The sequence below is a fragment of the Muntiacus reevesi genome, chromosome 5 (assembly GCF_963930625.1).
Source record: "Muntiacus reevesi chromosome 5, mMunRee1.1, whole genome shotgun sequence".
Classification (NCBI taxonomy): Eukaryota; Metazoa; Chordata; class Mammalia; order Artiodactyla; family Cervidae; genus Muntiacus; species Muntiacus reevesi.
In genome coordinates this window covers 39,036,710-39,061,039 of record NC_089253.1, presented here as the reverse complement: position 1 = coordinate 39,061,039, position 24,330 = coordinate 39,036,710, and the positions used below count along the sequence as shown (strand labels likewise).

The 24,330-nt window shown below is 50.5% G+C and overlaps 3 protein-coding genes across 8 annotated transcripts; all 3 read right to left on the bottom strand.

Annotated features, from left to right (window-relative positions):
• Window positions 1-67: 67 nt before the first annotated feature.
• On the bottom strand, window positions 68-2,578 carry TMEM179B (transmembrane protein 179B). Its single transcript, XM_065937554.1, has 5 exons — window positions 2,387-2,578; window positions 1,117-1,304; window positions 905-1,036; window positions 653-731; window positions 68-411 (listed from the first exon to the last, which is right to left on the bottom strand). The coding sequence occupies exons 1-5, from the start codon at window positions 2,480-2,482 to the stop codon at window positions 250-252; spliced, it is 657 nt and encodes a 218-aa protein (XP_065793626.1). The 5' UTR covers window positions 2,483-2,578; the 3' UTR covers window positions 68-249.
• Window positions 2,502-12,867, bottom strand: TAF6L (TATA-box binding protein associated factor 6 like). 6 transcript variants are annotated; one of them, XM_065937541.1, is made up of 12 exons: window positions 12,605-12,867; window positions 11,809-11,868; window positions 9,734-9,893; window positions 9,321-9,407; window positions 8,507-8,657; window positions 8,301-8,351; window positions 7,644-7,738; window positions 6,239-6,313; window positions 5,880-6,100; window positions 5,439-5,571; window positions 3,495-3,623; window positions 2,502-3,388 (listed from the first exon to the last, which is right to left on the bottom strand). In XM_065937541.1, the coding sequence occupies exons 2-12, from the start codon at window positions 11,814-11,816 to the stop codon at window positions 2,618-2,620; spliced, it is 1,881 nt and encodes a 626-aa protein (XP_065793613.1). In that variant the 5' UTR covers window positions 11,817-11,868; window positions 12,605-12,867; the 3' UTR covers window positions 2,502-2,617. The 6 variants fall into 6 exon arrangements, with proteins under 6 accessions (XP_065793613.1, XP_065793614.1, XP_065793611.1 ...); XM_065937542.1 differs by having other exon boundaries at window positions 11,809-11,865; XM_065937539.1 differs by lacking the exon at window positions 12,605-12,867 and adding an exon at window positions 12,389-12,452 and having other exon boundaries at window positions 11,809-11,865.
• Window positions 12,868-15,640: 2,773 nt separating this feature from the next.
• Window positions 15,641-18,968, bottom strand: POLR2G (RNA polymerase II subunit G). The gene is made up of 8 exons (XM_065937535.1): window positions 18,853-18,968; window positions 18,608-18,717; window positions 17,236-17,395; window positions 16,635-16,685; window positions 16,463-16,528; window positions 16,288-16,359; window positions 16,064-16,097; window positions 15,641-15,858 (listed from the first exon to the last, which is right to left on the bottom strand). The coding sequence occupies exons 1-8, from the start codon at window positions 18,862-18,864 to the stop codon at window positions 15,845-15,847; spliced, it is 519 nt and encodes a 172-aa protein (XP_065793607.1). The 5' UTR covers window positions 18,865-18,968; the 3' UTR covers window positions 15,641-15,844.
• Window positions 18,969-24,330: the final 5,362 nt, after the last annotated feature.

Here is a 24,330-nt window from a genome sequence, read left to right as displayed (position 1 = left end):
TAGCCTTCACTCCTTACTCCTATCCACCCTACCTACAGTGCTTTACACCAAGAACTCAGTACTGAGGTGAAGAAAGAAAGTAATATAATACTCTGGTACAAAAAACACCTGTAGGAAAAGAGGTGTCATCACGTTTCCCTCCTGGAGGGAAAACTAAGGCTCCCCTCATAAACAGAGCCGTGTCGGGGCAAGAGGATTAAAGGCACTTGGGCATGGAGTCTGGCTGCAGAAGTACTCTTTGGTGAGTCTTCAGGAATGGGAAAGGCGTGGCCCAACAAGAGCATCTGTCTCAGAGCTCCACTCAGGGTCCCCCCTCTGCAGAGGCCGGTATGGGGCGGCTTCAGACTTCCACTGCACAACCTGGAGCACCACGACCACACACCACAATACCAGAGTCACCCAAGAGGAGGTCTGTGGGAGACAGGGACAGCAGTGTGAGGACTGGGCCCGTCTTGCAGTCGGTTCCACCCACGTACCACTCAGCTGTTCACCATCAGGCTGTCAAGCCTTCAGCTCCTCAGCCCCTCACAGGTGGACCAAGCTCAGAGTACACTGGTGAGCACTCTTAAAACTACAGATGGTATTCTACGATTCATTACACAAATCTGCATCCCTCAGTCTTCACCCAGCCTTTCATATCCCAGGGCCTCACTTCAGCATTATGTAGGTTGGAGTAAAACTGCACAGCGGTTCGTGGGGGTATCCATGGAGTTTTCTGGGCATCAGAGCAGCTGTGAGGTCAAAGAAACAGTCGTGAGAAAGGGGAGATAAACCCTAAATAGCCTTTCACGCCAGTGCCCTCTTGAGATGAGAACTGACGGGCACATAAAAAGCGGAGTATGGGATACTCGGCAGAGGGAAGCAGACAGCCCCAGCCAGAACCCCCCCCCCCCTCTTCCATTACCTAGTCATGTTCAGGGAGATGATGGATTTGCACAGGGAACTGGTGCCAAATCGAAGAATACAGGCACACACTAAGACCAGGAAGATGGCTATAGCTGAGGTGGCCAGTGCAAAGCGGAGCCCCATCGGGCCTCTAGGAGGAGGGAGAGAAGCCTTGTGGTTGAAGTGGGACACCTCCCACCTCAACCCCTGACCCTCAGAGCGGGCAGTCACCTGTGGGAGTCCTCGATGCAGCTGGTGTAGACCCAAAAGAGCAGAAGCAGGAGACAGTAGAGGGCCAGTAGGCCCGAGGCCCCAGCCACAAAGTAGCAGAGGGATGGGGCCGAGGGTCGGGACAAGACCAGAGAGGAGCCATTCAGGACGGCCACACCATACAGAGGACAGCTGCCACTGAAGGAACCCTGTGGAAAGAAGCTGCTGAGTCCTAGATTTCAGGCTAGTACCTCTGAATGCAAGTTCATGGCAAGTGTTGGGGATAATCTAGACCAGGGCCACTCTAAGAGAGCTATTTGTGTGTTACTGTCAGTTCCTGTTTCTGGGCCAGTAGAGTGGGTCTGGTGGGGAAATCAAATCTGCAGTGGCCAGAAAGATGAGGAAATCGGCAATGGTTATAAAATCCAATGAGCTTCAGAAATACTTCACAAGTTCTGGTCTCCCCTGGTACAGAAATTCTAGAGTAGAACCAAAACTTGTGTAACCTTCGGCCATCTCCGATGTTTTCTGATCTATAAAATAGGTGTAATAGTGCCTACTTACAGGGATCAAACGAGTCTGTTTATTAACATGATTGCCTGGCTGGGGTAAACACTCAGCTAAACTTTTGGCTTCTGCTACATCACTGGCTTGCCATATGACACACTGGGTCGCAACAATTTGGTAGTTTGCTCATTTCTACTACACTATGCTTTCTTTAGGGCTTCCTGGTGGCTCAGACGGTAAAGCGTCTGTGCAATGCATGGAGACCCGGGTTTGATCCCTGGGTTGGGAAGAGCCCCTGGAGAAGGAAATGGCAACCCACTCCAGTACTCTTGCCTGAAAAACCCCATGGACATAGGAGCCTGTTAGGCTACAGTCCATGGGGTCGCAGAGTCGGACACGACTCAGCGACTTTACTTATGCTTTCTTTGAGAGGCTCAGCACAATAGTGTCTTATTTAAAGGGACCTGGTTCAACTTGTTTTACAGCCAGGGTGAGGTTATGCAGCAGGAATCACTCGGCCGGGCTGTATCTGTTGTTAGACACTCCCAAGGACTCGTTCCTTTTGCGAGGTAATAATTTCCAAGAACGACCTGGACAGATGTATCCACAGAGCGTAATTAGCGCTGATGCATCTCCGCCGTCGACCGGCCTCACCTGGGCGACTAGCTCCAAAGAGCTGCGCGCCAGAACTCTGCCGGGCCGGACAGCAGCGGCCTCTCCGGTTCAGGGTCTGCCTGCTCCCCTCTTACCCACCCTGACGGCCGGCCCCGTCCCGCAACCGCACCTGGGTCCGGGTCAGCGCCGCGGCCGCCACGGCTCCGCATAAGAAGGCGGTAGCGAAGAACGCGAGTTCGACGCGCTGCAACCAGGCCAGCGCCATGACTGCCCCAACACCAGGAAGCGCCGCCGGAGGAGCCAACTGCCCAAGCCCCGCCTCATCCGGCGCGACCCACGAGCGCGGGGACGTCACTTCCGGGCGCGGGATTTATTTACAGAGGCGAAGGCGCAAGCTGCCTCAAAGCGGCAGGTACAGCGAGTAATCCGAGAGGGCCCAGCGGCGGGCCGGGCGGCCGGTGCGGCCGATCATGGGCAGCTTCTGCACGTAACGGGAGGCCGGGCTGGGCCCGTACGGCGCGGGGAAGGCAGTCTGGAAGAGGCGCCCGCGGCATCGCCTCCCTGCTTGCCGCCCAGCGATGATGAAACGGAAGTAAGGGGCACCGCGCGGGGCGAAACGGCTCTTCTGGAAGACGTCGCGGGTGCCGGTGCCGGGGCCCTGCTGCCGAGGTGCTCCCCGCGCCCGGTGCACGCGGGGCAGCGGCCTGCTCTCAGAGGCGGCAGGCGCAGAGGCTGACGGAGGACCGCCGCCCCGGGGGCTCTCGTCACCCTGGGGGCTGACCATGGCGTTGGCTGTCAGCTGCGGCATCTTCCGCACCGAGTCCGGGGCGGCCGCCGGCTCCTTCTTGTCCCCGGGCGGCCGCGGGGCCGTGGGTGCAGGCTGACCCGTACCAAAGCGGGTGGCCAAGCTGTCACCGAAGAAGGCATAGAGCTCCCGGTAGATGTACGCCAGGGTCACTGAAGGGGAAGGATCCTCTGGCCCCGCGCCTCCAGGAGCCATTGGGAGACCAGACCCAAAGCCTGGCTCTGCGCTGCCCCCGGAGGGAGACTCCTGAAGGAGAAGGCTGTCCCAGGGCAGGTCGTCAGAGCGCCGGCACCCCCTGCTGCCTGGCCCACCCTTGTTGGGCTCTGCTGCCTGGGCCTTCATCTTCAGCAGTCGCTCTACGGCCACCTGTAAGAGCAGTGGGACTAGGATATAAGGAACCTGGGCCTAATGTTCTAAAGTAAGCCAGCTGAGCTGATGCAGGAAGGAGAGGCTGGAAAGGGCTGGCACTCACCAAAATGGCTCCATAGACTTTGTGTCCATCTGCTTTAACCTGGGCATTCGATACTGAATAATCGTCGAGCACAGCCTGCAGATTTGTCCAGTAAGTGGATAGGTGTGGGTACAGGACTCTCTCTACTGCCTGGGTGGAAGAGAAGAATGCAGTAAGTGCCTCTTTTGCTCACTGCTTACCAAGTACCATTTCCTCTGAAAGATCTACTTTTATCTCTGGTTCTGGACAGGGCTGAATCCTAAATACCCTCCTTGGCATATTCAGCTAACATTTATTCGGAAACTCCTGAATGTCCAAGCCTTAATTAAGCAATGGAAATAAAGATGAGGTACCAAGACAGACAAACAATATAAAATGACCCCACTATCACTGACATATGTGCTGAGGGCTGAAGGATATAAGTAATGCCCCCTGCTAATCAAGAAATTTAGCTGCCAACTGCTACATTCCAAGAACCGTCCTGGCTTACATGTAAACTGGAACTCAATTCAAACCACTTGCACAAAAACAAACAACAGCTCAGAAACCTGGACTCTGATTATGTAATTTTAAATCCTGTGATTAATTTGCCCTTCAAGTTCCTAGAAAAATATAGCTTAATACTGACTCAAGAAATATGAAAACTCAAATAATTCTGTAACTATTAGTTAAAAATATAACCATACACACACAAAAAATAACCACAAAACAGCATGCCAGAATTTACAAAGTCAGCGTACAGACATTCAAGGAACAGAGTGTCTCAATAAAACATAATTAAACTTAAAAATATAAAGTATAAAAAATACTCCCTCTCCACCTTATTCTATAAAACCAGTATAACCCTGATACTAAAACCATATGAGAAGAGTACAATTGATTTATTTCATTCATAAATAGAGATAAATCATTTAAATCCAACTGTATATAAAAAATATATTCCAATGAAAGTTCTGCACTTTTTAAAAGACTATACCATTACTAAAGTGAGTTTATCCTAGAAATGTAAAGACAGTTTACTATTAGAAAATCTGTATGGGGAGTTCCGGGTGGTCCAGTGGTTAGGACTCAGCACTTTCTCTGCTGGGGCAGGGGTTCAATCCCTGGTTGGGAATTAAGATCCCACAAGCTGTGTGACACAGGCAAAAAAAACAAAACCTATATATACAATTAACAACAATGAAACAGATAAAAGCAGGAAAACCTTAGAATCAATTAAAAAGATACAGAAAGTGCATTTGATAAAATTAACATAAATTAATAATTAAGAATATAATTCCCCTAACCTGAGAAAGGTATCTACAAACACACAAAGTAAATGTCGGCCTAAACAGGACAGGTTATTGTTAGTACTGTTTTTTAAATTGGAAATGAGACAAGGATGCCCAATATCAACATATTTAAAATGATATTAGTGGTCCTAGCAATAAAAAGAAAAAAATTACTAGGTTTGGGAATTCTCTGGTGGTCCAGTGGTTACGACCCTGCACTTTCATAGCCAAGCGCTCAGGTTCCAGCCCTGGTTGGAGAACTAAGATCCCACAAGCCATGTGGGGTGGCCAAAAAAGGAAAATGAATTTAAAAAAATAAGGCATTAGGTTTAAAAAAGACAAAGCTTTCATTATTTGTACATGGTATGATTTACCTTAAAAGCTAAAAATAATTTACAGTTTAAAAATGACAGTTTAATGAAGTAGCTGAATCAATACACAAATCAGTTGTGTTTCTATACACCAATAAGAAATACCATGAAGAGACATTACAACAGTATCAAAGAATAGCAAGAATCTAGGAGTAAACAAATTATACTGAGGTTCTCCTCAGGGGAAATTACAAAAGGATCCTGAAAGACAGTGAAAAACCTAAAAAATGGAGAAAGAGGACACGTTCATGGACAAGAAAGACAATTTTTCTAACTATAAACAGGAGCTCTTACGGTTCTGTGAGAAAAGCCAGGGTCCTCACCTTCCAGCCGAGAGCATGCAGCCCCACCACAGCCCCGTAGTGAGAGCAGAGAGGCCTCACAGGATCTGCCAAGACTTTCTGCAGGGAGAGCAGGATCTGCTGACAGAGGCCATTTACAAGGTCCCCATGAGTCCTGTGGGAGCAACATTCAGTCAGGAGGACAAGGCACCGCACCCAGAGGAAGCAGCACGTGTATGGCACACGGGGGAAGCGAGTGAGACGGCTGGGCCCAGGGCCCGAGGGCTGATGGACCAAACCCCTGGCATCTCTGTCACCCCTTTATAAAACCCCAGGCACAACGACGTGGAAGATCAGAGGGAAGACACTCCCAACCTCTCAACCTGTGGCCTTAAAGCCAGAAGTTTCACCCCACCTCCCACCCCAAGCCACTCAGCTCTGCCACAGTCCCGCCCTTGACCAGCGCTGGGCCCAGGAGGCTACCAGAAGATGTGGCTCAGCAGGAGGGCAGCGCCATCCCGCAGTGTCCAGTGGTCATTCAGTGGGTTGATGGAGGCAGCCAGTGGCTCCAGGACACAGTAGAGGACGCTGCCCACCAGGGAGCGGACATAGGGCCCCAGGCAGAGGTGTGGGTTCCGAACCAGGCTCCGTGCCACCTGCAAGAGCCGGTGCAGCTGCTCCAGGTCATGGCTTACAGACTTCACCTGTTGGGAGAAGAAGGGTGCTTAGGGGGACATGAGGGTGCAGGAGAGCCTGCTCGTCTGGTGGCGCCTGCCTGCGAGCCTACAGCCAGCTGGATCCTCTCCCCACACACCCGCCCCTGCCGCAGCCTGGTCACTTACCCCGCTGACCACGTAAACAAAGTATGGCAGGAGTGCTGCAATCTTGGAGTTGGTCTGCAGGTCCTGGAGAGCAATCTGAAACAGAAGGGGCCACGCTGCCCTGGTCCACCCACCCCAAGTATAAACTGATACCTCTTTAAAGGAAGACTTGGCACCTATGTATTAACATTTTAAATCTTCATACTTTGACTCAGCAGTGCCACTTCTACAAACCCACTATAAACAAAATCTACTTACACACATATCCACACATAGCACTGTCTATAGTAATAAAAAGCTGAATATAACCTAAGCCTGGCGTCCATGCAGTCCATGGACGCCACGCAGTCCACGGGGTCACAAAGAGTTGGACATGACTGAGCGACTGAACTGAATATAACCTAAATGTCCAACATATTTTTAACTGAATACAGCAGTTATTCTAAAACCAGATGTTTAGTTTAATACCACTTCGATTGACAGTAAACTATGATAGTTTATACACAGAAGAAAAACATGTGAGTGGATGGTTCTACACAATTTCTACTTCGTATGTTTTACAGTACTTCTATAGTAAACATGCTGGTATTACTTTTTTTTTTTTTTTTTTTTGGTATTACTTTTATAAGCAGAAAAAAATAGAGGCAATGATTAAGACCATCTTAGCCTGAACCTCCACCACCTGTGCCCTCCCAGCTCCTGAATCAAGACCTGAAGTTCAGGCACTGTGAAAGCAGACAACAGCTCAAGAGAAAGGCACCCTGCTCCCAGGCCCCAGGCCCACCCACGTGCGCTGTGTCTGGGGACAAGCAGCAGACTTTGTGAGGCAGGAGAGTGCAGTAACAACAGTCCTAACTTTGCACGGGAAGTAACAGCAGCAGCCAGGCGGGGAAGATGTAAACCCTCAAACAGAGAGGCCACGTGGTCAAGCAGACCACCAAACCAGCCCTCCTCTGCCTCTGGAGGAAGAGGCCTGGCACAGGCAGTGTCCAGCAGGGCCCTGTGGAGCCCTAGAGGGCTGGTATGACGTCTGGCTGGCGCCCTCACCAGGCTCCCTCTACTTCCTCTCCTTTTCCTCTCAAGTCCAGACAGATGAAAGGTGCAAGGTGGATGCCCCACGTGGCTCCAGGTCAACAGACACCCCAAAGAAAGGGCTCTGGATTAAGGTGTGGGGGGACTGACCACGTGTGCTGTCCCCCCCTCCACAGGACCCTGCAGAGCGGCCCATTCCCTAAGGAACGGTTCCTACTGGGGCAGGAAGGGGAGCAGTGCTGGAGAAGGGCCAGCCACAGAGCAGCAAGCCCCCCACCAAGAGCAGCTTCCACCCAGATCAGCCAGCGTGCAGAGGACAGGAGCAGGCCTCTGAAGGATTTCCACGGGGGTTTGAGGGCTGGACTTTGGCCCCAGCTCAGGCCCGCGTGCTCACTCTCATCAGCTGTGGATCATCCCCCAGCACAGCCCGAGTCACTTGCTGGTAGTACTTGAGAAGGTCATCGGTCAGTGAAGACACAGCACTGGGCACTGCGAGAGGGCGGGCAGAAGGTGGTCAGGGTGCAGCCCAGCGCTCTCCCAGCCTCCCTGCCTGCTCCCCGCTCCCGACAACCCCCACCACACCAGGAGCCCGTTCAGACAGGAGGCCTCTCGGAACACAGAGCCGCCAGCCCCTCTGAGCAGCCTGCTCACCCTGACCTTGCAAGCTCTCCACAGCCCAGCTCCGCACGCTGCCTCCCACCTGTGCTCTGCCCGGCAGCCTCCTGCTTAATCCCCAAGGTCCATGTTCATAAGCCTCAGGCTCTGTAAGCTCCATTCAGCAGACCCTGGAAGTGTGACACCTCAGGGACCCCAGTAAGCTGCTCAGACTTCTGCACTAACATCCAGCACGGCGTCATGATTGGTTACAGGCCTGAGATCCCATCTCCAGCTGTGAGGCCTCTGGGCAGGGATCAGTGCCCACTCAGGACTGGCACCAGGCAGGCACCGGAAAATACGTGTCCGATGAAGACTCAGAGGGGTAGCGGCACCACCCTCAGTCCTAAGGGAGCAAAGTCCAAGCAGAGGGCCCATTCCCCATGCTACCCATTACCTGATCCTTGAGGGGCCAGGTTCCCTTTGCCGTCTAGGTAGGAGACATGAACTAGAACCAGAGCAGAGAGATGAGTCAGCCTGGGGTTTTGCCCCTTGTAACGCCACCCACCCTTCTGAGTTTTGCTCCATCCACCCACCAGCCCATCACCACTCCTCTGAGAACCCAGCTCCTATCCCCGCCCCATGGAGGACCCCAGCAGTCACCTCTCACGGCCGTCTCAGCACAGCCTTTGGGGATGTTGGTGGCCAGGGCCAGCTCCACCAGGTTCACCTCCCGGTCCTCGGGGAAGTAGAGCTCACCCTCCCTGGTGGGGCGCAGGGGCAGCACCTCCTGAGACCCATAACCGCACACAGCCTGAGTGAAGAGAAGATTGGGGAGCAGGCTGAATCTGGGGAGGTAAGTGGGGCGCGACCGGCCAGGGCCCAGAGCCTACGTTTGTGGGGAGTCCAGAGGCCCTGAGCAGAGGGGGATGCCTGGGACTCCAGGCCCTTCACTGGGAACCTGCTGCAGCACCGGTGCTCACAGTGAGGAGCAGAACGTGGTCCCTCCTCATGGAGCCGCAGGGACCCTGAACCCCACCCTCAGGCTGCTGATCCTCCTTCTCACATTGACCAGCTCTGAAAACACTCCTCTGTTCTAAACGTGATCTTCTTCCCCGGACCCCCTGCCCAGGAACGACCATGCAGGATGTTCTGACACCCACGCCTGTGCTCAGGCTGCTCCCTCACCCAGAACAGCCTCTTTTCCTTGCAACTGAGTCTAATCCTGGCCTCCTTTTCAGGTTCAGCTCAAGTGCCACCTCTTCCAAGAAGCCTTCCCCTGCCTCTGGGCCTCCGTGGCCGCCTCTGCCTCTCAACGCCTGACCCTGGCGCTGGGCGTGACACCTGTGCTGCGGTGGCGGTGACCTTCCCTCGTGTGTGAGTTGGGCCTTCATGTCTCACTGTGTGGCCAGCCCTGAGCCGGGCAGGTAGGCAGGCTTGCGCCAGCTGAGCCCTCTGCAGCCCATGCCCCACTCACCTCCACACTGCTCCATCGGAGCGCCCTGTTGAAATCCTCGACGGTCAGTTTCCGCCGTTTGGTGTGTTTCATGAACTGAGAGCTATTCTGCGAGGGGAGGAACAGAATCAGGGGACAGGGAGTAGGGGGTGGGGGGCAAACAACTCCCTGTGTCACATGCCCGCAGTGACTCAGTTTCTCACATGGGGGATGTGACGATGGATCCTCCTGGCCTGCCCAGCGGGGCTGTGCAGAGGAGCACGTGAGAGGCTGCCCAGCAGGCGCCTGGCTCTCTGGAAGCCCAGCTGCCTAGAGGAGGCCCTGGAGAGGACGGGGACTGCCTCTGCTGTATTCTGGAGGGGCTGACAGATACCAGCTGAATAAACCCCTGGGGGAGAGGGCAGTCACAGGGAGGGACAGGAGGAGGAGTGTACCTGGGTGGCCTCTCTGAGTCGGTAGCACACGTCCTCCGCGAGCAGGGCCGCCACCTCATCGCTCAACTCCAGGCCCGTGCTCTCCGCCATGAGCCGGACGGACTCCCGAGGGATCTCCACGAACCGCCTTTCTTCTCGCTCCGACATGGCCCCGATGGAGCTGGGGGTGGGAAGGGAGATGGGAAACGGTAGCCCAGTCTCCCTCTGAGTCCGGGAGCCTGACTGAAGGCCCTCCAAACCAGTCTCGCTGCTCCAGAATCCTTGAACAAGGAGCCTCATCTGAGTGTCCAGGTGAGGAAACTGAGGCTCAGAGCAAGAACCAGACTCGAGCGAGGTCATAGGGCAGACGGCAGGGATGTCGGAAAAGGTGCCTGGCCTTGGGAGGCACAGAACTGGGTCCCAGCCCTGCTCCACCACTCCCAACGTGAACCAGGCTGAGACTTTCATCAGTCTGAAGGCTGGTAAGATAGTGGCAATAACCCCTGCCCTCCCTAATGCCCAGGGTTGCTATGAGGATGAGATGAGATGATGTAGGAGAAACTCAAGGGCCAGAACACTACACAAATGGAAGATATCACAATTGTTAATTATAAACAAAAACTTTTGTCTTCTTCTGGACCCGTGCTACAGTCACCAGTACTAAACACTGATGAAGAGACTACTTTTACCCTGGCGGTTCCTTGCTCAGAAGTCTTCAATAGTTTTCCAAGACTCATAAAAGGAAAGTCCCAACTCCCTGGCTCAACATACTGGGATTGGTCCCGAATCCGCAGAGCTCATGGTGCTGATCCATCCTCCCAGGAAGGCCACCTGGTGGCTTCCAGCCTGCCTTGTACCTCACCGCTGGTGCTCAGGCTGGCCCGCCCTCCCCCTATTCCAAGCCCCCATGCCCTCCTCTTTCCTAAGGCAGATCCAGTCTGTCCTTTGAGGTCTTCCTGCCCCGTGCCATCTGGGACTGGCAGCCTTTCAGTAGTTGGGCTTTTTGCCCATGCCTGGTCTTCCCCAGTGTGGCTGAGAGACTCAGAGCAGGAACCTGCTCTTCCGTTCACAGGATATGGCAGAATAAGAACCCAAGAAAAACAGCAGCTGATGACTGACTCCAGAAACACACACCACACCTAGAAGGTTGGCCCACACGGACCAAAGTGAGACAATACCACCACAGCAGCGAGGTCCCAGTTTCAGTAACCCGCCCAGGTTCTGCCCCAGCACTCCACTCTGACAAGGCCCAGTGCGTCACCAGTGACCTCCAGGTCCCTAAATCCAGCGGGTACCCTACCTGGCCTCCCTGCAGCTTTTCTCCCAATGGCTCCTCATTGCCTTTAGAATAAAAAACAAACTGCCATGGCTCCAAGGCCCTGCATGTGTGCCTACATCTCCAAACATCTCTTTCCACTCTTGCTTGTGTTCTGCATTCCTGTAGCCTCTGTTTCCTCAAAAACACCTTATTTCAAGATGTTCACACACTGTTTCCTGGACTTAGAACGCTCTCCTCCTCTACCCCCAACCCCTTTGTCCAGTGAACTCCTAGGCCTTCCTTCAGATCTCAGTCTCAAATTGTCACTTGCTGGGGGCTTCCCGGTGAGTCAGTGATAAAAAAAATCCGCCTGCCAATGCAGGAGACATGGGTTCGATCCCTGGTCTGGGAAGACTTTACATGCTGCAGAGCAACTAAGCCCGTGCACCCCAACTACAGAGCCTGAGATCTAGGGCCCACAAGCTGCAGCTACCAAAGCCGTGAGCCCTAGAGCCTGTGCTCTGCCACAAGAGAAGCCACGGTAATGAGATGCCCATGCACCACAACTAGAGAGTAGCCCCTGCATGCCGCAACTAAAGAAAAGCCCATGCAGCAAGGAAGACCCAGCACAGTCAGATAAATAAATAAATAATTTTAAAATTTAAAAAGTCACTTGCTCAGAGAAGTCTTCTCAGACCCTCACTATGTGCCATGACTTTATCTTCCAAAGCAGTTACCAGTTTGTAATTGTATATACCTGTGTAACTTTTTGATTAACATCTACCTCCCCAGTAGCTTGCAAGCTCCATGCTGGCAAGGTTCATGCCTTTTTGCTCACCTTTGCATCCCCAGCGTCAGGCACGGTGTCTGCACATAACACACCCTCAGTAAACACCTGCTGAAAAAATGTGCACGCGATCGCTATTTTTCTCAGCATATACTATGCCTGAAGCTTGGAGCTCAGTGCTTTATATGGCCTACACCTCATTTCGTCTGGATTCACAATGAAAGAGGTATTGAGTAAACATTGTGTCTATTTCACAGCCAAGGAAATCAGAGCCGAGTGGTTAAAATGTTAAATGATTTTCCCAAGATCATCTGGCCAGCACTACCTCGGTAAGGGAGCAAGAACTCAACTCTCTCTCTAATCATGAGGAGCGGCGGACTGTGTGGGAAACAAGGCCTGGATCCCCAGTCCTGAGACTTCGCGTTGGAGACCCGCCAATGGCTAACCTTCTTTCTCCACCTGTCAAGTAGGAGCAGCAAGTCCTGTCCGCGGAAGGCGCCAAGAAGTTTCCCTATTACGTGCCCACATCACACCCCACAAAGACCGACCCTGACCAAGGTCTCCAGTTCCTAAACCTTCTCTCTACATCCTCAGCCACTCCTTACACCGGTAAAGAGGCGTGGGAACTGACCTCTGCCGGCCTCCGAGAAGCGCATCCTCCCACCCAGCCGCGCTTCATCCCAGTTCGAAGGGGGGAGGGGGGAGGGGGGTGGCAGGGAGGAGGAGGTCAGAGGTCATCGAACTTGGGTCACGTGGTCGGCGAAGGGGGCGGGCCCCCAGCGGATCGGGCGCCCAGGCCGGTGAGCGCGCGATCTGCAGCAGGACGGCTCTGTGAGGGCTTGCTCACCTGAGGGCTCCAGGACGGCGAAGACGGTTACCGAGACGGCGGTGGCGGTGACTGCGGCTGCAGCGGCGGCGGCGATGGCCCGTACTCACCCTGCTCGTACTAATTCCCTCTCTCGGCGGCCAGGCCCCGCCCTCCACGAACACAGCCAATCGGCGGGTGCCCTCAAGAATTCCTGCCCACAAAGGAGCTTCCCACTACCCGATTGGCCACAGTGATGGCTCTGTAGAAGGCTCGGAACGTCCGAGGTCACGTGATGTTGGAAGACTCGCGCCTCTTAAAGCACCAGCTCTCCGGCGTTTTGTGGCGTGTGTAATCGTTCGATCTAGGTTTTAATACACACGTTCTCTAGGCAACCATCCCCATTCCTTTGTCTACTCCTGAGTTTCCGAGCACTTGCATTTACGCGAATGTATTGACGCTTTAGACTTTGGCGTCTGCCTTAGTTCTGCTGCCTGCTTAGTGGGGCTCTAACTCTCCAACATCACCTGCCACTTCACTTCCCCAAGGTTGAACCGGAATCTCAGTAGGCATTCTCTGCTGGCAGAAGGGTCTTCTGACTGGGCCAAACACACCCTGTGCGAGCTCCGGACTGCAGGGCTTTGCCGATTCGGGCACCCTACCTCGTGTCCTCCCCATTTCTGTCCTGTAAGCCCTCACCTACCTCAGACTTCCTTGACCATTTTACACGGACACACTTCCCTGAACTTGGGCAGTTCTGTTGAAAAGCAGTGAGCTTAATGAGTAAAGGATATTTGGAGTCATAGCAAAAGGAGTTCAAACTCTGATACCGCTTTTGGGCAAATTACCTAACCACATTTCCATATCTACAAAATGGAGTAAGAATACCCATCTCACAAGGTTATTGTAGGTTAAAAGAGACAATGTAGATTGAGCTTTGGTAGTGAACTTTCACTCACATCAGGAGGCAGACTGTCAATTAATCCTTTTATGTTCATCCAAGATGGGATCATTTGCAATGAGCTATTTATTAAAGAGGTTTCTGCAGGGGAGCTTGAATGTACACAACCTCGCCCTTCCTCTCTCTGTGTTAGATGCTGCTGCCCCTAGAAAGGAAGATCCTCTGAGACCAGACCTGAGAAAGCCAGGTGGATGACTGGGGTTGCCATAGCAACACTACCTAAGGAGACTGACACCCTTTTAAGTCCCCCCCCACCCCACCCCCACCCCACCCCCGTCATATTCAGAATGACATGTGGAGTAGTCACAGGACTGTGCTTGGTCACTGGAGTGTCTTCCCATCTATGCATAAAAGAAGAGGGGGTTCCTCCAGAGTCCTGAATCTGAGATCAGATCTCCTGGCTGTTGGCAGGACTCCTTGCAAAGGTGTTATTGGTAGGGACAGCCTTTGGTAACCTCTGCAGCATGAGACAATGAAGAGAGGACGGCCTGGAGGCCTGGAGGATGCAGTGACGCCCCATCCAAGCTGTCTGGGACTGATTTGCCTCCAGCTTGAGTCAAGGCATCAGGGTCTTTTCCAATGAGTCAACTCTTCATGAACTGACCTGAACTGAACCGAACTGAGTCAAGGCAAGGGCCAGGGAAAGGAGTAAATCCCCTGGCCACAGCTGGGAGAAAGATGGCTCCCTCTCACTCCCCAGCCACCCAATGCCTGGCAAGAAGAGTTATGATGGTTTTACACTATTAAAAAAAAAAAAAAATACAGCTCCACTACTCACTAGCTTTGTGACCTTAAGCATGTTAGTTCATCTGTTTTATCATCTGTCAAGAGGGATGACAAAACATTATACTGAACTGTCGAGAAAATTCAATAATGTATGTAAAGGATTTAACATATTACCAGGCACATACTCCTGTCACTATAAATCCTGTGACCTCTTTAAGAGGCCATAACTTCCTGAGAATTCCCTGGATCCAGTGGTTAAGACTCCACACTTTAGGATTTCCCTGGTGGTCCACCGGCTAAAACTGCACTCCCTATGCAGTGGATCCAGGTTCGATCCCTGGTCAGGGAACTAGATCCCACATGGCACAATTAAGACCCAGTGCAGCCAAATAAATTAATTTTTTCTTAAAAAGACACCACACCACACTTTCATTGCTGACAGCCCAAGTTAAATCCCTGGTTGTGGAAGCCAACCACTTGCACATACAATCTCTGACACAGAGCAGCAATGCTCTGATATACCATCCAAAGAGGGTTGTATGACCATATTATTAAAGAAACATACAGTCACCCAGCTAGGACTAAAACCCAGCTCTGTATCAACCCAAATACTGTGTTTTCTACTACACAGCTCTGTTTCCTAAGAAAGTCAAGGAAAGCTTAAGAAAACAAAAAATGGCTGAGCTTTCATAGATTACTAAGAAACAAGCAGATAGGAAAAGGGAAAAGGCATTCCAAGTTAGGCAAATAGTATTGCCAAGACACAGCATCGAGGGAAGGTGGTGTGTTTGTTCAGTCTTCTTCTTTTGTATATTTTTGTTGCGTTACCCCAATGAGATTATGAGCCCTTTCATATGTTCAGTTTAGTATATTAATTGATTAGCAAATAAAGGCTATTGTTTATGTGCCCATCCTAAAAGGACTGGGACTCCACAATCTGTATCATTACTTTTCTATTATTCACCTCCCCCAACCCTGCTGTCTCCTCTTCCCCCTCTCCAGCTAGTCTTGGTTATTTTAAAGGCTGAGGAGAGAGCAAAGTCTCTGAAACTAGACCGGGGCTCTAGACTAGAGTGGCTCTAATGATACTGCCATTTGCTGAAAGCCAAAGACCCAACAAACTCTGGGAGACAGTGAAGGACAGGGAAGCCTGGCAAGCAGCAGTCCATGGGGTTGCAAAGAGTCGGCCACGACTAAGCAACGACCCAGCACTACAGCCCTAGCTTCAGAGAGGTCAACTTGAGACCTTGGCAAGAGGGTCAGTCAGATCCCCTGGTGGCTGAGGCTAGTTAAGGCATCAGGCCAAGAAAAGAGGGGCTAGCAAGCCACCGGCCCTCCAGCCTTTTTACAAAATGAGTTGTTCTTAGCAAAGAAAGGAGATGACACTTCCATGAAAATCAAGGACCTTTTATGGTTAGAACACACAGTCAAAAATCCGGGAGTGGCTGCTAAGCCACAAGAAGAGCCAGGTGTCTTCTGAGGGCAAGGAACCCTCCTTGCCTCCCCGACAGCAGCCAGACTGGGCCTCTGGACAACATGCTAAGTGTGACAGTCACACCTCCTAGATAGGGACCAAACAAGGTAGGTCATGGTGCTCAGCTCACAAGCCCTGCCAAGAACAGAAAAAGCACAGTGGTTAGACCCAGAGCTTAGGACAGCCCTAACCATGCACTTCTCATTCCAAGGGGCAAGTGTCCTTGGTCTTCCAAGCAGACAACATGAGAGTTTCTTTCATCAGTGGCTCAGGCATTAAATTCCATATTCACTCCCTGTGCCCACACACCCCTCCTTTAGACAACAACCCTGGCACTCACCCAAGTAATCATCCATCAGGGAGCCGATAGCAAACTGCAGAAGGAAAGGAAAATGGAAATGAAGCCAAAGCAAGCAGAGAGCTCTCCTCTAACTCTCAGCCCCAAGCCTTCTGCCCACCCATCTCTTCTTCCTGGCAGAAGAGCACAAAACCCCCAGGAACTCTGAGTAGGAAGAATGCAACAGCTCGGCCTGGTATGGGCAGGGAGGCAGTCAGGAGACTCACGATGTCATTCTTGTCCACACGGGTTCCCACAATCTTCAAGCGGATCTCATCGTCCTGCTGAATCACAATGTCCTGGGGAGGAGGGAACAGTACAGTCAGACACCCCCAGGCCAATAACCTCCCTCGGAGTGGCTCATTCCCTTGTCCCTCTCACCAACTTCTTCTGCCCACTCACCTCATCCATCGTTTTGTAACACGGTGGGTTGGAGTTAGGATCAAATTCCATCTCTGATGGGATGGACTGAAAGGAAGGTCAAACTGAGTAAGAGCACTTGAAAAGGATGCTTTAGTAGATTCTCATGAGTACAGGTCTCCTCCTTAGACCCACCCAGTGTACCTAGACTTACGTGTCGAGAGATGAAGCAGGACATGGGACCAATTTCTGTGAAGAGTCCAACCTAGAAAAGGAAAGAGAGACCTTGCTTTTTCTTTCGTCTCCCAAAGTCTCCTAAGCCTCCCATCTTTATGTGGTTCCTAACAATATTCTTCATGTTTTGAAACCACTCTGAAGTTTGTCATTTTTTTTCCCAAGCTTTCTTTTTTTTTTTCCCCCAAGCTTTCATTTAAGCTAAGGAAGTGTAATGGTAAACAGCTGAGACCTAGAACTTGTCATTCTGGGCTTTCAACACTTGTTGGACACATGACCGTTGCCAGCAGACTCAACTTCTCCAAGCTTCAGTGTGGAGGTAAAAGCACTCATTTCACAGTCACTCAGAGGTTTTGCACACTACCCGGCCCACAATGGAGGCTACTATTGTTTTGACTCACTATTGACTTACATGCCCCTGAGTGAGGCAGGGCAAGATTACCATACCATTTGACAGGTGAGGAAACTTGAAGCAGAGAAAAGTGATTTGACCAAAGACACAGAATTTGACCAAAATGGGACCCATCCCAGATCTTCTAAGAGAGGGACCTTCCCACTACCTCCCCTGTGGATGGTCTTACCTTGTTGACCTGAGTGACCACCGCATCCACGACCTCCCCTTTAAAGGGCCGGAAAACAATGGCCTTGTACTTAACTGGATAAAGGACAAAGCCTCGGCCTGGCTGGATCACACCAGCACCGATATTGTCGATGGTAGTGACGGCAATTACAAAGCCATACCTGCGAGGAGGCAGAGAAAGTGAAAGGCACTGTCCGTGAAAGAGCCTCTGAAACCATCTGCCACAGGAGGGCTTCCGGGGTAGTCCAGTGGTTAAGAATACCCCTGCCAATTCAGGGGACGCAAGTTCAATCCCTGGTCCGGGAAGATTCCACATGCCACAGAACAGCTAAGCCAGTGTGCTGCAACTACTAAGCCCAAGCCCTAGAGCCCATGTGCCTCAACAAGCGAAGTTACCACAATGAGAAACCCAGACACTGCAACTGAGCCCCACTTGCTGCAACTACAGAAAGCCTGTGCAGCAACAAAGACCCAGCACAGCTAGAAAAAAAAAATACAAAAAAGCATCTACCGCAAGAGTCACTGACCCTGGAGGTAAAGGGGGAGCACAAAGGGGGAGTAGTTGGCCCCCTGACCCCAGAAGAGCTTAATGATCAAGAGAGAAGACAGGACAATCAGCAGCAGCTATAATGCCAAACGCTGCTCTCATAATTTCACAGTCAGTGTCCAAAAAGTCTGCAGTTCTTAATCTCAATCTTGGTGATGCCTCAGAATCACCTGGGAGAAACTTGCTAAAGTGCCTGTTCCCAGGCTGATCCCCAGTCTTGATGCTGGAGGGATGAGATGAGGCTCAGGAACCTCTATGTTCAAAGAACACCTCAGCTTACTCTGATGCTGGATACCTGAGTACTCTATAGCCCTGCTCCTCCCCCCTCATTTACTTCACCATGTGCGGAGCTCCTCTGTGCAGAGCCCAGAGATGGTCAAGTCTCAGTTCTCTTCCTTCCTCCTGCTAACTCTCAATCTGCTTTATCCTGCCCATTCATTCAACAAACTTTTAGTGAGGCCCAAGATGTGCCATGCCAGGTCCCTGGGTATGGGAGGGTAAAGAAAAACAAGGGCTGACATCATTTTGTCTTTTTCACTGCATTGTTCCCAGGGCCCAGCACAGGGCCCTGGCACACAGCTGGAGCTTCAGAAATGTTTGCAGAGTTAATGACAAATGTTGGCTTAACAAAGGAAGTTCTGTTATGAACTTCGCGGAGGGCACCGTGGGAACCCAAAGCAGGAAGCAGCTAACTGCCTGGGAGGGTGAGAGGGCTTGCCAGGGTAGACTGCAGAAGCTTTCACGAAGTGTAGGCGCTGGGAAGGGGGTGCAGGGATAGAAGGCCGTGTGCGCAGTGCTAAGGCGGCAGGGAGGGTGCGACACTCACTTGCCGGTGCAGGTCCCCTCCACCTCGGTGAAGAGCTTTTGTTTCACCGTGTTGAGAAGGTTAGGGCCGAAGTACCGCGGATGTAGCAGAATCTCGTGCTCCAGGGAGATCTGTGGGGAAAGTGGAATGGAGTCGGGCAACGAGCGGGAGGAATATGAGGCAAGAAGAGGCCGCCCCTAGTCCCGGCCTTCCGCTTCGCTCCTCCTCTTGACCCTGCCCTCGCCGCCACCCCGTGCCCGGCTCACGTGGTAAAACATCTTCCCGGAGGAGGCTGGACAGAAGCCGGGTCTACGGCTGCACGAGCGGCGGTGCCTACACACCGACCGGAAATACAGCAACTTCCCCAACCCGGTTTCCGGGCCTGCCCCGAAAAGTGGGCGGGACTCACCGCCTCCGCGGGCCCCCATTGGGCTTCGCTGTCGTGGGCGGGGAAACCCATGAGGCTCCTCCCCTCCGTCCAGCCGTCAAAGTGCCCAACGCCCTTAAAGATAACAGTATCTCGCATAGATTAGATGCTTAGTAAATACCTTTAAAAGGAATTAATGAGAGGTCGCATAAATAAAGAGCTTTAGCAGAGTCTATCATTCTGCAAAGAGTTGAAGACTGCTTTCACATAGTAAGTATCAGTTCAGTTCAGTTCAGCTACTCAGTCCTGTCCGACTCTTTGCGACCCCATGAATCGCAGCACGCCAGGCCTCCCTGTCCATCACCAACTCCTGGAATTTACTCAAACTCATGCCCATCGAGTCGGTGATGCCATCCAGCCATCTCATCCTCTGTCGTCCCCTTCTCCTCCTGCCCCCAATCCCTCCCAGCATCAGGGTATTTTCCAATGAGTCAACTCTACGCATGAGGTGGCCAAAGTATTGGAGTTTCAGCTTCAGCATCAGTCCTTCCAATGAACACTCAGGACTGATCTCCTTTAGGATGAACTGGTTGGATCTCCTTGCAGTCCAAGGGACTCTCAAGAGTCTTCTCCAACACCATAGTTCAAAAGCATCAATTTTTCGGTGCTCAACTTTCCTCACAGTTCAACTCTCACATCCATACATGACCACTGGAAAAGTCAAAGCCTTGACCAGACGGACCTTTGCTGGCAAAGTAATGTCTCTGCTTTTTAATATGCTCTCTAGTTTGGTCATAAATTTCCTTCCAAGGAGTAAGAGTCTTTTAATTTCATGGCTGCAATCACCATCTGCAGTGATTTTGGAGCCCCCAAAAATAAAGTCTGACACTGTTTCCACTGTCTCCCCATCTATTTCCCATGAAGTGATGGGACCAGATGCCATGATCTTAGTTTTCTCAATGTTGAGCTTTAAGCCAACTTTTTCACTCTCCTCTTTCACTTTCATCAAGAGGCTCTTTAGTTCTTCTTTGCTTTCTGCCATAACGGTGGTGTCATCTGCATATCTGAGGTACTGATATTTCTCCCAGCAATCTTGATTCCAGCTTGTGCTTCTTCCAGCCCAGTGCTTCTCATGATGTACTCTGCATATAAGTTAAATAAGCAGGGTGACAATATACAGCCTTGATGTACTCCTTTTCCTATTTGGAACCAGTCTGTTGTTCCATGTCCAGTTCTAACTGTTGCTTCTTGACCTGCATACAGGTTTCTCAAGAGGCAGGTCAGGTGGTCTAGTATCCCCATTTCTTTCAGAATTTTCCACAGTTTGTTGTGATCCACACAGTCAAAGGCTTTGGCATAGTCAGTAAAGCAGAAATAGATGTTTTTCTGGAACTCCCTTGCTTTTTCGATGATCCAGAGGATGTTAGCAATTTGATCTCTGGTTCCTCTGCCTTTTCTAAAACCAGCTTGAACATCTGAAAGTTCATGGTTCACGTATTGCTGAAGCCTGGCTTGGAGAATTTTGAGCATTAATTTACTAGTGTGTGAGATGAGTGCAATTGTGTGGTAGTCTGAGCATTCTTTGGGATTGCCTTTCTTAGGGATTGGAAGGAAAACTGACCTTTTCCAGTCCTGTGGCTACTGCTGAGTTTTCCAAATTTGCTGACATATTGAGCGCAGCACTTTCCCAGCATCATCTTTCAGGATTTGAAATAGCTCAACTGGAATTCCATCACATCCACTAGTTTTGTTCGTTGTGATGCTTTCTAAGGCCCACCTGACTTCACATTCCAGGATGTCTGGCTCTAGGTGAGTGATCACACCATCGTGATTATCTGGGTCATGAAGATCTTTTTTGTACAGTTCTTCTGTGTATTCTTGCCACCTTTTCTTAATATCTTCTGCTTCTGTTAGGTCCATACCATTTCTGTCCTTTATCGAACCCATCTTTGCCTGAAATGTTCCCTTGGTATCTCTAATTTTCTTGAAGAGATCTCTAGTTTTTCCTGTTCTATTGTTTTCCTCTATTTCTTTGCATTGATCGCTGAAGAAGGCTTTCTTATCTTTTCTTGCTATTCTTTGGAACTCTTCATTCAAATGGGAATATCCTTTTCTCCTTTGCTTTTAGCTTCTCTTCTTTTCACATAGTAAGTAGCTATTCTTATCTCAATTAATCTATACAGCAACCCTACCCGGCAGGCTTTGTTATTACTTCCATTTACAAATAAGTTCCCAGGCTCAGAAGAATGAGGTCACTCAGGGTCGGGATTCAAATTCAAGACGCCTGACTCCAGGGCTCCTGCATATTCAGGCATTTATTACCGGGCTCTAGTAGTTTGGAGTTGAAACCGGCGAAGTCAGAGCCCAGAAGGCAGCGCCCCCTCCCGGTGTGAAAAGAACTTCAAGTCACTGCTCTCCCCAACCACCTTCCCCGCCCCCGTACGCACGAGGACCTGGAGAACAGGTAAGCAAGCCTTGCCTGTTCCTTCAACTCTACCCCCACTTTTGCAGATAGTCCCTTTATTAAACTCACAACGAGAATGAGCATGTAGTTTCTGGGCTGCTGAGACTTGGACTGATGAAAGGGCCATGCGAAGAAAGAAACACCCTGAGCACCGCCCCTACGACAAAGGCTCAGCAAAGGCAGCTGGTTCTAAAGCCCGGACAGTTCCTGTGGTCTTGAACAAACCCGCCTGTTGCCTGAGCAAGTTTTTGTATGTTGTAAACAAGAAAGCCTGCTTTCCTTAGAGCTGTCACACACCGGTTTCCATTGATGCTGCCCATTTCCTAGAATGACTGAGGTCACTGATCCGCTGCTCAGACTCCATGGGGATCCCCTCCACCTGAGACCACAGAAGGAAGCGGACAGCAGGTCAGAGGGCAGGGCCTCAACCGCCTCAACCCCCTCCTTCCCTCTTTCGAAACCAGCCTCCCTGCAAGAGCAATGGTGTGGTGTGCTGGAGACCCTTACAAAGCCAATTGTTAATATTTCAGGCACTTTGCAAGCCAGTTGTTGAACACAGCCATTATGAAAAATTTAGTAGTCTTAACTTATGATTAAATGAATCACACTAAAGAAGGCAAAGACGTAGATGAAACAAGTTTAGCAATATATTGATAATCGTTGAAGACAGATGATGGATAATGGTGGTTTCTTGCACTTTCTTCCTTCTACTTTTCTGTGTTTGAAATTGTTCATGATAAAAAGTTTGAAACAAGACAAAAGTAACTGTGATGTTTACAATAAAAACACCCACACATATATACTTGGTCTTCTTCCCCATTTCTGTCACAGAGCTCCTAAAACCCTAGGAATTGCCTAAGTGATAAAATGATAAAGATATCTTGATATTCATAACAAACCTCTTTCAACCATACCTGAGTTTATATCAATGAAGTGAATTTTGGAAAATGCCTAAGCCAGGGGAAGCAACCAAGTGCCTGGAGGGTTGGAACCTTCAGTCTCAACTCCCTGACTTGGCTAATGAATTAATCAACTCTGCCAGTGTAATGAAAATCTCCATAAAACCAAGTGGATGTGGTTCAGAGTCTAGGGTTTGTGAAGACCAGGAGAACTGGGAAGAGTGGTGAGCTCAGAGAGAGTATGGGAGCTCCACGCCCTTTTCCCAGCCAGAAGCACAGGGACAGCTGACTTACAATTGCCATTGGAAGGGGAGGGCAGTCTTGCAGGGCTGAGCTCTTAACATGTGGAAACCTTAACATGTTATCTTTGTGCTGATGGTGTCAGAATTGAGTTAAATTGTGGGACACTTATCTGGTGTTTGTGATTTGCTTGGAAGTATGGGAGAAAAAAAATGCACATTGTAATTAGAGTCAGAGTCTTAAAATTCATCACTTCCTATTTAATATAGTTTACTATTTTAAATGCCTTCAGGTTATTTATACCCGTTGTGTCTATGTGGTGTAAGTGTTATATATAACTGTAAATGCAACTACAGGTATAAGAGTTTCAGTTCCTCTGACATTCTCTCCAGTCCTTGTATTGTCAGCATGGTTTGTTTATTTGTTTGCTACCCTAATAACTGTGGTTGTAATTGTGGTTGTAATTTTCGGTTCCCTAGCGACTAAGGATGTTGAACATCTTTTCATGTGCTTATTTGCCAAGAGTGATATTTTCAAAACTTAAGTCAAATCATGTCAATCCCCTGCTTAGAACCCAATGGTTTCCCAAGGGACTAAAATAAAACCATCACTCTGACCTACAACGCAGGGGCCACACTCAGGCAACTCTATTTTCTGCCTCTCTTCCTTTTGCTTTCTCCACTCCAGCCACACTGGCCTCCTTTCCCACCTCAGGAGAACTTGTTGTTTCCTCTGCCTAAAATGCTGTTGGCTCTGATTTTCATCTGATGGGGATGTGGGAGCTTCTTCTCATTTTTCAGGGGTAAGCTCAGTGTCGCCACTTCCAAGAGGCCTACCATGACTACCCTGACCTAAGTAGGCAAACCGCAGTCACACTCCTCTAGTGTATTGCTTCGTTTTATTTTTGTCATAGAAGTTGGCTCTGTTTGCCAACATTTTCGTTTTTTGTGTGTTTTTTTGGCTGTGCTTAGTCTTTGTTGCTGCGTGCAGGCTTTCTCTAGTTGCAGCAAGTGGGGGCTACTCTTCATTGCAGTGTGCAGGCTTCTCATTGCAGTGGCTTCTCTTGTGGCAGAGCGAAGGTTCTAGGGCCTGTGGGCTCAGTACTTGTGGCACACAGGCACTTGTCCCAAGGCATGTGGGATCTTCCTGGACTAGGGATCGAACCAGTGTCCCTTGCATTGCAAGGCAGATTCTTAACCACTGGACAACCAGGGAAGAGCCAGCATCATCTCATTAATTTATACATGTGTATACTGCCTGTTCGGAGAAGGCAATGGCACCCCACTCCAGTACTCTTGCCTGGAAAATCCCATGGACGGAGGAGCCTGGTAGGCTGCAGTTCATGGGGTTGCGAGGAGTCAGACATGACTGAGCGACTTCACTTTCACTTTTCACTTTTCCGAATTGGAGAAGGAAATGGCAACCCACTCCAGTGTTCTTGCCTGGGGAATCCCAGGGGTGGGGTCGCACAGAGTCGGACACGACTGAAGTGACTTAGCAGTAGCAGCAGCAGCATACTGCCTCTTTCCCCTCAAGATGGGCAGGGATTCTTTCTCTTGTGTTCCTCTATATCTCCAAAGCCTAGAAGAGCCCCTGGCACACAACAGGTGCTCGGGATGTATTTGCACCAGTAAGTGAATCTCTAGCACCTAACAGTGTGCTTGGCAAATAATGAAAGTGAAAATCCCTCAGTCATGTCCAGCTCTTTGCAACCCTATGAATTATATAGTCCATGGAATTCTCCAGGCCAGACTACTGGAGTGGGTAGTCATTC